Below are 13,705 nucleotides of genomic sequence, written 5' to 3' on the forward strand. Positions count from 1 at the left end.
AGACACACCCAGTCCCACCACAAGGAAAACTTGGGATTTCCTGCCAGGATCAAGTCCCTGCACACTTCCAGGAATCCAGAAACTACTCACTGGGATGGATGGGAAGGTCCATGCAGGAGGACAGAGCCTGTGCTGCAGCCGTGCAGGCTCTGATGGCGGCGGGGCTGGACAGATCTGCCCGGCTCAGGGCGGTGTGGTGCTCCTGGCTCAGCTGCAGCTGGCTCTGCAACACAGCCAGAGAGGGCAGCTGCAAACACAGCCAGCCCTCATCCTTCCCTTCCCTTCCCTTCCCTTCCCTTCCCTTCCCTTCCCTTCCCTTCCCTTCCCTTCCCTTCCCTTCCCTTCCCTTCCCTTCCCTTCCCTTCCCTTCCCTTCCCTTCCCTTCCCTTCCCTTCCCTTCCCTTCCCTTCCCTTCCCTTCCCTTCCCTTCCCTCTGGGAATGCTGCTGGCTGGAACAGCCGAGGGCTGCCCTCGGCAGCAGCCGCTGTGTCTGTCAGGAAATCCATGGAAATCCCCATGAAAACCAATGTTCTGCACAGGAGCAGCTGCAGTGGTGGCCAAGGTAGGCCTGGTGTTGCAAACTAATTAATTAGTTCATTAATTGCTGGTTTACTATTACCAGGCCATTATTATTGGCTATTAAATCACTAATCAGCTTTGTCATTCCTAATCCTGCCCTGGAAAAGGACTTTCAGAGACCCCTCTGGGCCATGGTGAGGGTCCTGCACATCCCAGCTCTTCTCTGTCCATCCTTACCTCACATCTCCATCCCCCATTTCCCAGCCAGAGGAGCTCCGTAACCCTTGCAGACAATTAGAGCTTTCAGTGTTTAAAATTCCCTGGAGGTTTTTCCCAGCAGATTCACCAGCTGAAGATTAATGTCCTTGCACAGCCACGCACCGTGAGGAACACGATCTCATCCATCAGCCTGGTCCTGTTGGAAGCGAGGCGGTGCAGCAGGGAGCTGTCCCGGTGGATGTGCTCCATCTGCTGCCTCACAGCCTCCAGCAGCTCATCACAGACCCGCAGGGTCTCCTCCACCCTGCCCACCTCGGCCAGGGCCTCGTCAAGGGCGCTCAGCAGCTGGGCCACCTGCTGCTCCGAGGAGATGATGGCCCGGAGGTTGGCCTGTGGGAAGCAGGAGCAGAGGGATTCAGAGCTTGGCAGGGGATGTGGCACCATCCCGGGGTCAAATGTCCTGTCTGTCACCCTGTCCTGGCTGGTAAGATAAGCATGTGTTCTATTGCCATCTGTTGGAGGTTGGGCAGCTTTCTTATCTCTTCCATGAACAATGTCTCCCTCGGGGAGATATCTTCTGTTAATGGGCCATTAATGACTCCCTGCATGACCAGTAGAGTTCCATCATCCCATGGTGAGATGCTCCACCCAGAGGGAGGAGCCAAGCATTCCTACCTGCATAAAATCAGCATTTTTTGGGACACTGGCAGCCACTTCACTGGATTCCCAGAGAAGCAGCTTCTTCTCTGCTGGATCCCCAGAGGAAGACCAGGCCCAACTCCTCCATCACCAGACCTTCAGAGAAAACTCCACCCTTCTCCAGATCCCTGCTCCAGCAGCATTTCATCTGCCACTCCAGGAGGAGCTGCCACCATTTAACTGGACTATTCCCAACACCCTGACTCCTCAGGGTGTCAGGTTTCTGACTCCATCCCTGTGTCCTGTCCCTCCATCCCCTGTCCCCAGCCCCTTCTCCAGCTCTCCCAGACTCCCTCAGGCCCTGGCAGGGCTCTGAGACATCCCCAGGTCTCCCAGCCTCTCTAACTATGCACTCTCATCTCCAAAAGCACCAGCCATGCTCCAAATTCTGCTTCCCTGACACACCCAGGGACTCCATCCCATCCCACCAGCTCTGCCCAGAGCTTCCCATTTATTAATTGTTCTCTAATTAGAGCCAGCAGCCTCCCCCATGCCTGTTTCTGCCCCTCCTTCAGGCTGTCACCACGGGGAGCATCCCCGGTGACACTGATGGGACAGTGCTGATGGAAAGGGCTCTCCAGAGGCTCCAGGAACAGGAATATCATCCAGCTACAGCACAGGGCTGCTGGGAGCTGCCTGCAGTTCCACATATGTTAGGATCCTGGAATTCTGGAGGAATATCAATGTCCAAATAAGAGCTTTTGGCCTCCCGGTGTCCCGGCCGTGCCGTCCTTCCCTTTGGAGAAATCAACTTTTCCTTGCTGCCAGTGCAGGGATTTCTGTGATTCCCAGAACAGCTGGGTTAGAGGAGGGTGATTAATATGGGAGAGAAAGCCAAAGTGCTATCACTGGGATGTGGGGAAAACATTTAAATGGATGCATGTGCTGGTCTAACTTGCTGGGATTAATAACATTTAATATTGGAGATTAAGGCTCGGAAATGGAAATGCTCATTAATTAATTTGTATTAGAGGGAAGTCACATTTATTCATTAGAGGGCATTAAAATAATGTATTCAACGGTGCCTTTCATCTCAAGAAACTTAATAAAGATGTATTTGTTGCTCTCCCAGGGTGTTTTACAGATTGGAACTGTCACAAAGTGCCTGAATTCCTTGCCAGGAGCTGGCAGGAACAAACCTCAGGAGTTTGGGCTTCCAGATTAACTTCCAATTGTAATAAATCATATATGGGAATACTGCAAACTCTGCAGCTAAAGGAGGTTCAATTTAGGGTTTGTGGTTTTTTGTATGGTTTAGGATATTTCCTTTGGCTTCTTTTTCCCCCCTTTTTCCTCAGCTACCAACCATAAAAACCCAGATATTTTAGCAGAAGATAAATGCTCAGAGCAACTTTCCCAGGTTTTTTGTTCCAGCACTTAAAGGAGAAATTTCCTCTGCAGAAATGCAATAAATCACAGCAACACAAATGGAGTCAGTAAAGCTACTGAGTTTTACTGACTTCAAAAGTCATGGAATGGGTGGGGTTGGAAAGAAGCTTAAAGCCCATCCAGTTCCATCCACCCAGTGATGGGAGCCAGGGATACTGAAGGATCCTCTTCCAGAGGACCCTTGAGCTCCTCGGTTTCATTTCCTCCCTTTCCCTTCCAAATCTATGGAAAACCACAGAATCCTGGAAGGGTTTGGGATGGAAGGGACCTTAAAGCCCATTTTGTTCCACCACCTCCCACTATCCCAGGCTTCTCCAAGCCCCATCCAACCTGGCCTTGGGCAATTCCAGGGATCCAGGGGCAGCCCCAACTGCTCTGGGCACCCTGTGCCAGGGTCTCCCCATCCTCACAGGGAATTCTGGAAATATCCTGTGCCTTTCCCACTGCCCCTTCTTACTGGTTTATATTTTTCTTTTCACTCTCCTTCCACCTCTGTTTCATTTCCCCCCTGCCTTTCAATCCCCTGGATCCTGCTTTTCCTTCTTTAGGGACCCCTTTTGCCCCTTGCCTTTCCTCAGCCAGCCCCAGAGCACCCCACACCCCAGTGCCCCACAGTCAGACCCTTCCTATTCCCATTCCTCCTGGAATTTCTCTCAGAGCGCAGGGAAGAGCTGCTGATTCCCAGGGGCTCAGTCCCTCCTTCCAGGCACCTCCGTGGCTCCGTACCTCCTCCAGCCCCTGCAGCTCCTGGCCCAGGTGCTCTGCGAAGGCCACGGAGTGGTTCAGCAGGGGCTCGTGCTCCTCCAGCAGCGCCAGCACGGCCGTGGCCTCCTCCGGGGTCACCTCCTGGAACGCGCTCAGCCCCTCCTGCAGCTCGGCCTCCTGCCCGTGCTCCTGGGGCCGCTGCATCCCTGTGGGGGTGGGCATGGCCAGAGCCTTTCGGTGAGGTCATTTCAGCAGCCCTGCTCAAATTAGGGGTGAATCCCAACAGGTGGAATGAGACCACGGAATGGGGCAAAGAAAGATGAGTGTGGGATAAAGGGTCAGCTTTGCAAGAGGGACAAAACAGACATGGGGGTTGGGTTGGGTTGGCTTGGCTTGTCTTGGCTTGGCTTGGCTTGGTCTGGGTTGGGTTGGGTTGGGTTGTGTTGGGTTGGTCTGGGTTGGGTTGGTCTGGGTTGGGTTGGGTTGGGTTGGGTTGGGTTGGTCTGGGTTGGCTTGACTTGGCTTGGCTTGGCTTGGTCTGGGTTGGGTTGGGTTGTGTTGGGTTGGTTTGGGTTGAGTTGGTCTGGGTTGGGTTGGTCTGGGTTGGGTTGGTCTGGGTTGGGTTGGGTTGGTTTGGGTTGGGTTGGGATTTTCCTGGCTCATGTCTCCAGGATTTTGTGCTGAGCCATCCTGATGTGTCACACAAAGCTGGGACAAATTCCAGAAGTGAAGAAACAGCTCAATTTAAATTAGGAACTTCTCTGATTTAAATTAGACATGAGGAAGAAGGGTTTGATATTGAGGGTGGGGATGCCCTGGCACCCATTCCCATGGAAACTTGGCAGTGCCCAAGGCCAGGCTGGACACTGGGGCTCGGAGCAGCCTGGGACAGTGGGAGCTGATCCTGTCCATGGTCCTTGAGGCCTCTTCCAACCCAAACCCGTGTTTTTCTATGAAATGGACTGAGAGTCGTCTGCTGTAGAGTTAAATATACGTACAAATAATGCATATAAAAAATACACTTTGTATTCACAGATGTATTTATTTCTTGATGAGGGGATGTCACCAGGCTCCTGCCCCGGTGTTACCAACCCTCACCTCCCCAAACCAGAGACTCCTGGAAATGAGATAAATTGTTTTTATTCCCAGCCTGGCTCTGTGTACCCATGGATAAATTGATGGCTGTGCCACCAGGCACCAAACCCAGCTCCTGCTGCTCCCCTCTCCAGATACCACCTCACCCTGTCCCACCACCCTCATTCACTGCCTGAATTTATTCACTTTTCACCAATGGGGACACTGCGAAAAGCTCAGAGTGCTCCAAGTGTGACAAGGCCATTAATTAATTAATTAATTCATTAATTACCTTCCACTGCACCCGAGGGGATGTTCACACCGGGGACAGCGCTGGTTCAGCTTCCACAAGCACTGAGGAAGGTTTTCTTCTCCAAGCTGCTGGAGGTCCACTTGTAAAACTTCTCCGAGTGAAGCTCAAAGTCTAAGCTGGCCTATACCTAATACCACAGGTAATTAACACATCAATTAACATGGTTCAACCAGTCCTGGTCAAGCACTTCTCATCTAATTCCACGTTATAGAACCCCTTCACCTTTCCCTGCTGTTCTGGGGGATGAGTGATGAGTTTTGACAGTGGCTAGTGGCAGATGTTTGGGATCAAAAGCAAGCCTGGAGTTCTGGTGCCTCCAGGATTCCCTGGCAGCTTCCAGGATCCCATGATCCAGCAGCTCCCTGAGCTGGAGGTTGGATGCACAGCCCTGTGTTTAACAGCCCTTGAAGGAGCTGCTGTCCCTGCTCTCCTCTGGTGGTTTTCGGGATAATTCAGAGCATTGGCACTTCCAGCATCCTGCGGGAATGAGCTGGAAGTGCTGAGTGGGAAAGGGTGAGCAACTGGAGGTAAAAATTTGGGATAAATCCAGCACCCACCCCACCCCCACTGCAGATATTCCCTCTGCAATCCCCATCCCACTGGAATCTCAAAGCTCTCTTCACTCCAGGCTGGAAATACCCAAAGAAACCCCAGGAAGTCTGCCACGAGCTCAGCCCTGGAATGCCTCTGGAGGCAGTGTGGATAATCTGGATATCCCGTATTCTGGCAGGGGAAGGAAAATGGATGGGGAGGAAACACTCTTGGCATTTCCCATGTTGTTTCCATCCATACAAATGTTTCCATCTCCCTGTTCCCTCTTGATGCTGTCTCCTGGAGGGCATCTCCAGCCACAGGAGGTGCAGTTTTGCCACTAAACTTCATGTAAATGCAAAGAACAATGGAGGATGCTGAACTTGGAATAGCCCACAGCTGGAAATTCCTTCCTGCACCATCCCAGCTCTGCAGCACTGCCTGACCCTCCTGGAGAATTTCTAATTATGGGTACTAATCACCGTCACAGCCGTGGGGAGCTGATTGGGGTCACTGCAGTCCTCAAACGTGTTCACCCCTGGCCAGGTTGCTCCAAAATACCTTCAAGTGACACTTCCACACGGGTGCCAGCCCCTGAGATGACACAGAATTTCATGAGGAGCTATTAAAGCAAGGAGGCATTAATTAATCACCTCATGAATATTCATGATGTTTTGGTCAAGGCAGCTGGAGCTTTAGCAGGGCTAGACCTGTCAGCATTTGCTGGTGCCAAGAAAATCCTGGTTGGAATTCCAGCTGCTGAGGGGGTCCCATTTGAGGGATGAGAGGAATCATTCTGGCTGGCAGGGAGACAGGAATGGGTGAGGAAGAGGCTCCAGGCCTGGTGAGGGGAAGAGACAATCAGAGAATCCAGGAATTGTTTGGGATGGAAGGGACCTTAAAGCCCATTTTGTTCCAACACTTTCCACTATCCAGGGTCTGTCCAACTCAGCCTTGGGCACTTCAGGGATCCAGGGGCAGCCCCAGCTGCTCTGGGCACCTGTGCCAGGGCCTGCCCACCCTCCCAGGGAGCAATTCCTCATTCCCAATATCCCATCCAGCCCTGCCCCCTGGCAGTGGGAGCCATTCCTGTGTCCTGGCACCATCAGAGGAGGATGTGGAGAGGTCATCCTGCTCATCCTGCCAGCAGGAAGGTGAAAGGAGACGAGGCTGCAATCTAAAAATACATCTGGGAAGGCAAAGAGCTGCCTGAGCTAAAGGACATCACAGCACAACAGGAGCAATGGGGGAAGGAATGCAGGCTGGGAATCACAGGAAGGAGAACCAGGTTCTCTCTCTGCCTCCCAGCAGGAGGTGGGCAAAAACACACCAATATTTAAGATCAGTATGATCGGTTTATCCCATGGGATGTCAAATGAGAGGGAAAGGCTGAAAATACAGCAGGTATCTCTGAATTCCTGAGGAGCCCAAGCAGTTGCAGGAGCCAGGTTCACCTGATAAAGGACTTCTCAGGTGTGGTGGGAGCTCCTGATCTCCTTGTGTGTGGGAAATGTGAGATAATGAGGGATTGGAGCAGATCTGGTGCCTGCATTGGGATTTTTCCTGCCACCCATGCTGTACTTCATTTGTTCTGGATGTAAAACTGGGAAGCTGCTCCTTTTCCCATTTATTTTCACATTTCTGAAACCCCAGGCGTGTTGCCAAAGCCTCTGGAACATTCCCATTAATAAAAACCCTCATTATCCCAACTTCAACGATGCTCTGCCAGCACCAGCAGCAGAAAGAGAGAACCTGATCCAAGCTGCATTTCCTCAACACCTTAACGTCACCCTAAAGGCACAAATTCCCACTGACTCCAGCCCTCCATAATCCCTCTTTCAGTAAATCCAATCTTTAAATCCCTTATGGAGTTGTCTGTCAAGGAGCTTTTTCCCCATGGCCAGATGGGCCTGGCTGTGTCCTGCCAGCGCTGGTGGCCAGAGAGGAGCAGAGCTCTGCAGCCTCCCCGGGCTGCTGCAGACAGCTCCAGAGCTCCTGGGCCTTCCATGGAAGCTGTGTCCATGCTTCAGCAGGGAATCATGGAATAGGCTTGGAAAACCACTCCAAAATCAAGCCCAGCCCTTGAGTGAGCACCACTGTGACCTCTAAGCCACGCTGAGGTATTTGGCCAGGTCAGGTGTTTGGGCAGCCTGACTTTCCTAAATTAGAGATGGATGATCCAGGAGGGAAGGAAACCCCTCAGCATCCCCTCAACATCTTGGACACAGGGGGCTTCTCCCTGCCAAACACAACCAGGATGGAGAGAGATCCATTCAAGCTCTGGCTGCCCCATCCCTGGAAGTGTTGGAGCAGCCTGGGCTCTGGAAGGTTCCCTGCCCTTGGCAAGGGGGAAATGGGATGGGCTTTAAGGTCCCTTCCCAACCAAACCGCTCTGGAATTCTGTGGCTGCCAGGTCTCAGGAAGATGGGTTGGAAGACACCCTAAAGCTCCTCTCCTTCCAAACCCCTACCATGGGAGATGTTATTGGGGTGCTTCCCCATTCCCAGCAGAGCCAGCAATATCAGGATTCCCTGCAATCCAAGGCCTGTAGGTCCTGGATAAACCCTTGGAGACCCCCAGCCGTCCTTTCACAGCCTCTGAGCGGCATGGGGAGGGGAAAACCCAGTGGCTGCAACTGCAATATCAGGTTTTGCAAATATTTGAGTGACAACCAGTGGTAAATAAAAATACAGACTGCAGGAAAATAATAATAATAATAATAATAATAATAATAATAATAATAATAATAATAATAATAACAGGCACTAGGAATGTTTGGGAGGAGGAATCTGTTGTTGAATTTGTGGCTCTGCAGTGAACTGAAAGCAATGAACCCCTCAAAAGCTCCCTCCTGGTTAATCCCTCAGCTCAGCCACACATTCAACGAGCTTGGAATCACATCCCCAATTATTAAAAACTCCTACCATGCCTGTGACCTCCCCAAATAAAAAGTAATTTACAGCTAAAATGATTCTGTCAGCACCACATCTCTCTGAACCTTTCTGGGTTACCCGGGTTCCTCCATTCCTGTCAGGTTTTCAGTCTCTCCAGAGGCATTTCCCCCCCACACCCCCATTTCCCAACACTAATTCATTTAGAGCAGCACTTGAACTCCAGGAAAATGATGGAAAGGCAGAGTAATAGAGGGCTCCATGCTGCTGGATGAGTTAATTCGGGAGGCTTGACACTTCCCGTGGCTGGAATTGAAAAGCTGTCGGCAGCAGAGCAGGATCACAGCCCCCACCACACCCCCCCAGCATCCAGAGACAACCTGAGAGACTTAAAGATGTCAGGGAAAGCTCCTGAGCTTCCCCCATCACCCACCCAGCTGCTGGGAAAAGGGAAAAGGGAAAAGGGAAAAGGGAAAAGGGAAAAGGGAAAAGGGAAAAGGACTTTGGGAAAGGGAAGGGAGGGCAAAGATTTACCAGAGGAGCAGAAATGGAGAGGATCAGTCCCAGGGAGCCTCAGAACAGGAAATGATTTGTGGGTGAAATGAAAGCCCTGAGAGCAAAACAGGAAGCCTGAAGGACCTGAGCAAAGCCCTGAGCTGAGGCCAGGGCAGGAAATCCCCAGGTGCAGGACGAGCATCAGAGCTGCAGAGGGAGAAAAGCAAAGCAAAGTGAAATCCCCCTTCATTTCCTCTTTGTTTGGGTAAAGAGTCAAAATCAGGGTTAAATCTCCCTTCATTTCCTCTTTGTTTGGGTAAAGAGTCAAAATCAGGGTTAAATCCCCCTTCATTTCCTCCTTGTTTTGTTAAAAACAGTCAACATCAGGGTTAAATTACCTCCATTTCTTATTTCTCTGTTAAAAAAGAGTGAAACAGGGTTTAAATCACCTCTATTTCCTACTTCTTGGTTTAAAATTGTCAATCTTTTCAGAGAGAAATGGTTCCTCCATCTGAGCTCACCTGTCCCCCAACAAGCACAGAACTGCAGCTCCAGGGGGGATTTGGTTGGGATTTTTCTTTCTTTCTTTTTTTCTTTATCCTCCTTTTAAAATTCTCCTCCTGGTGCCAAAGGCAGGAAAATCCCAGACATGCCAACCCCCCCAGCCCTGGCACTGCCTCCTCCTGTGGGTTCTTGTGTGGATGTTCAGCATTAAAAAGCACAGACTCCACTGATCCAGATCATCCAAAAAAATCAGGGAAAAGGGAAAACTGAATGGGACATTGTGGAGTTTTTGGTTTTTGGTTGGCTTTCTTTTTTTGGGGGGGGCGGTGTTCTTTTTTTTTTTTTTAGGGGGTTTTTTGTTTGTTTTGTTGTTTGTTTGTTGTTTTTTTTGCTAGGGTTGGGATTAAATGCACGAGATGGTATTTTTTGTTTGGACTCACTCAGATGCTTATTAGTTTTTATCTATATTATACTTATATACCTATATTACATGCATGAAATATATATATTAAAATATATCTATATTAAATGCACAAAATGGTATTTTTTGTTTGGACTCACTCAGATGCTTATTAGTTTTTATCTATATTATACTTATGTATCTATACTACATGCATGAAATATATATATTATATCTATATTAAATGCACAAGATGGTATTTTTTGTTCAGACTCAATGCTTATTAATTTTTATCTATATTATGCTTTCACACGCTGTGAGTTCTACAGCACTTCACTCTAACAACCTAAAAATGGAGCCCTATCTCTATCTCTACCTTTTAAGGATAAACTGTCTAATTAACAAATTGCACTTAAATTCTTTTTACTTTTAACCCAATAACCAACCACCCATGGCCCACAATGTGGACTTTTTTATCCAATTACACAAAACCACCCAAACCCATGGAGAAGGAGAAGGAGAAGGAGAAGGAGAAGAGAAGGAGAAGGAGAAGGAGAAGGAGAAGGAGAAGGAGAAGGAGAAGGAGAAGGAGAAGGAGAAGGAGAAGGAGAAGGAGAAGGAGAAGGAGAAGGAGAAGGAGAAGGAGAAGGAGAAGGAGAAGGAGAAGAAGGAGCAGCCTCTGCCCTAAAACCTCCATCTTGCCTTATATATATTTCTATATTCTAAGCCCTTAAACTCTAAGTTTCCCACCCTGTGATGTCACACACTTCTATTCAAACTCCACCCCCACAATCCCAGTTCTGTCATTCCATTTTGGAAGCCTTCTCCATGGCCTCAGGTCAATGCAGAGTTCTCCTGGGGGTCAGTGCCTGGCAGCACAGAAAATCCGAAATTCTCAGCACCCAGGGTTCCAACAGGACATCAGGAGCCAGTGGCACCAGTGGGGACCCGGTGGCACAGCCAGGCCTGGCACGTCCCCGCTGTCCCCAGCAGGACTCCTCCATTCCAGGGTGATTAATTAAACATAAAGCCTCGCTTTTCACCTCCGCTGCTCTCCACTCACATTTTTCTGGCCTGCTGGGTTTCTTCATGCCCCAGATAACTCCGGGAGCTTCATCTCCTGGCAGCCGCCTGCTCTTCGTTCATTTTTCATGAAGATTTTCTTGCTCTGCTCGCGTGCTCTGAGCCTCACTGAGTTCAAGGGGGGCTCTTTGTTCTCAGCTCTCCATCTGCTTTCCTGCACACAGAGACACACCCAGGCCCTGTGCTGGAGCTGCATCCCAGGAAAGATGATTTCTCCCCTCTTCCCCGCTGGCAGTGAGCAGAGTTTGGGATTGGAGGTGTTCCCGCTTCATTTTTCTAGGGAGAAATTTGTAGAACCCATGGGAACATGGAGAAATGGCCTTTTCTGGGTGAAACCACCTTGCAGAGAGCTCTGAAAAGTTGGGAGGGTGGAAACAGATTAAATAGATTAGATTTAAGGTTCCTTCCTGTCGGAATCTGTGCTATTGATGATTTTGAGATTGTAGAAAGTCTCTGTCTGTCAGTCCCGCTGCCAAAGCAGAAGCCATAATTGGTCTGTGCTGGTTTCCAGGTTGTTCATTCTGTTTCTCTCTAACATGTTCTGCTGCCCTGCCCAGCTCTGTCCTGCAGGGCAGCGTGTGGGGCTCTGCCCTCAGTGGGATGTGACAAACATTAAATACCAGAAACTCCCTGAGCTGCATTTACAAGAACGTGCCAATATCTGTCACCTACGTTGGACAGTGTGTCCCCAGCCTGAACCAACAGAAAAATGCCAACACCACAGTGACACATGGAGGGCATGAAGAAGGAGAAAAAGGACAAGGCACACCCAATTTCCTCCATCTTGTCCCCTTTGGACCCCTCATCTAGAATCCTAAATTTTACTTTTGCACCTGTGGCGCATTTAATTATTACTGATATCAAACACTCAGAGCTTGTAATTGATCCTGTGCGATTGAAAACTCTTTTCCATGGACAGAGATCACAGCCAGTGTCTCTGGGGGCTCTGTCCAGGGGGGTTCCTGACCCCTGCCAGGGTCCCAGACCTGCCAGGGCAGCCAGAGGGAAGCTCTGGATTCCCACACCTTCCCAAAGCCAAACCTTTCCATGATCATAAGATCCACAAACTCAAACTGGGATAGCACAAAGGCTCCCATTAACTTCTCCTGACATTCCCGGATTCCCAAGCCCTGCAGCTCTCCTGCCCATCCCTCCGTGAGGAGCAGGACTGCAGAGAAGCCACTGGTGGGGGATTCCTCCCAGGCTGTGGAGCAACAGCCTGGAGGCAGCTGGAAATGGGAATCGGGTCAGGAAGCAGCTCCCTGCCAGGAGATGGATGAGGCGTGACCTGGCCTTGCTCCTCTCCCATCCCTTCTCCTGGAGATGAGGGCTGGAGGCAGCAGCCCAGTGGCATCTGGATGTGCAGACCTAGAAAAAAATTTTTCCCTCTCATCTTTGCCACACAGGAATCACACCTGGGATTATAAAACCTCACCAATCATTTTTTTTTTTCCCCTGGGTTCTGAGGTGCTTCATGTTAGGAAAGGATACAGCAGCAGAAGGAAGATTTATGGAAAGTAGAAAATATTTTAGGAGCAGCCGTTTGTTCTGTTCCATATCCCATAAAGTCCCCAGGCATTATTTGTCCCCCGACTCAGGGCTTGGGGACAAAAGACACTCTGCAAATGAAGAGGCAAAGCTTTAAAACACACAAAGCAGCAGCTTTTTAGGTCAAGTGGAATTGCCCTGGGGAAGCCACAGCCTCAGGATTCCAGCTGAAAAAATGGCTCCAACAGTTTAGGAAAACTGGCTGGAGTGTTCCAAAGGATAACCCAGGAGGGCTCTGCTCTGGAAGATCACATCCAGGTCTAGTCAGGAAAATGGGCTGGGGCTGCCCCTGGATCCCTGGCAGGGGCTGGACACTGGGGCTTGGAGCAGCCTGGGAGAGCAGGAGGAGTCCCTGCCATGGCAGGGGAGGGATGGGATGAGCTCTAAAGTCCTGTCTTGGTTTGAACAGACAGGTTCTGCTAAGGAAAGCAGGAGCCTCCCTTGAAATGGAAAATGTAAAGTCCCTCCCTCTGAATTATTATAATTTTGAAATTAAGGGGCTCTCAGGCAAAGATATGGGAGTGGGAATGACAGTTCTTTATTAGGAAAATGAAAAATACAAATGCAATAGAAGAAAAAAAAGAGAACAAACCCCTGACAGAATCAGAACATGCCCTGTCCCCTGTGGGTCAGGGAGGTGGCTCAGCCCCATCCCAGGGGGGCTCAGCCTCCTGCAGTGCCAGCTGTGCTTCTGCTGGAGCAGGATCTGCACAAGGGGGGAGTTTTCCTCTGGAGCTCCAGGGCTGGGGGAGATGGGCCTGGGCTCCTCTGGGAATGCAGGGGGAAGGAAGCTGCTCCTCTGGGAATGCAGGGGGCAAAGGCTGCTGTGCTGTTCCCAGGTCAGATTGGATCCAGGTAGGAATGTTTGGCTCCTCCCCTGGGTGCAGCATCTCCCCATGGGATGATGGAATTTTCTCAGCCATGCAGGGACACTCAGTGGCCATGAACAGGAGATAATTAATAATTAATGGCCCATAAGCAGAAGAGATCTCCTGGAGGCAGGATTGGCTGTGGGAGAGATGAAGAAAACTGCCCAAAGAACAGCAGAGAACTGCCCCAGCTCTGGCAGATGGGAATTGAACACACACCCCTGCCAGTCTCTAACCTAAGTCCCTTCCCATCCCAACCATTCCACAATTCCATTTTCCATTCTAAAATAAATCAGGCCAAGAAGGCACTGCTTTGTTTCAGGGGGAAGAGTAGGAACGAGTTTTGCCTCGCATCCTTTAATGGCAAATTCCCACAGGATGATTTTCCATTCCCCCAGGTTTTTTACTCTGCAGCCAGAAAGGAAACGTACCCAGGGATGCAGGGAAGCTGCAACATTTGGGATCT

The 13,705-nt window shown here is 50.1% G+C and overlaps 1 protein-coding gene across 1 annotated transcript in view; it reads right to left on the reverse strand.

Annotated features, from left to right (window-relative positions):
- Positions 1–13,705, reverse strand: part of LOC110477959 (exocyst complex component 1) — a 33,492-nt gene that overhangs the window by 10,967 nt on the left and 8,820 nt on the right. The window contains exons 3-6 of the mRNA XM_077786624.1: positions 4,961–5,039; positions 3,553–3,737; positions 901–1,128; positions 91–223 (exon numbers count right to left, since the gene is read on the reverse strand). Of these exons, the coding sequence (XP_077642750.1) occupies positions 91–223; positions 901–1,128; positions 3,553–3,737; positions 4,961–5,039 (625 nt within the window). The remainder of the gene's footprint in view (positions 1–90; positions 224–900; positions 1,129–3,552; positions 3,738–4,960; positions 5,040–13,705) is intronic.

Source organism: Lonchura striata, chromosome 14, assembly GCF_046129695.1.
Source record: "Lonchura striata isolate bLonStr1 chromosome 14, bLonStr1.mat, whole genome shotgun sequence".
In the NCBI taxonomy this organism is placed as follows: Eukaryota; Metazoa; Chordata; class Aves; order Passeriformes; family Estrildidae; genus Lonchura; species Lonchura striata.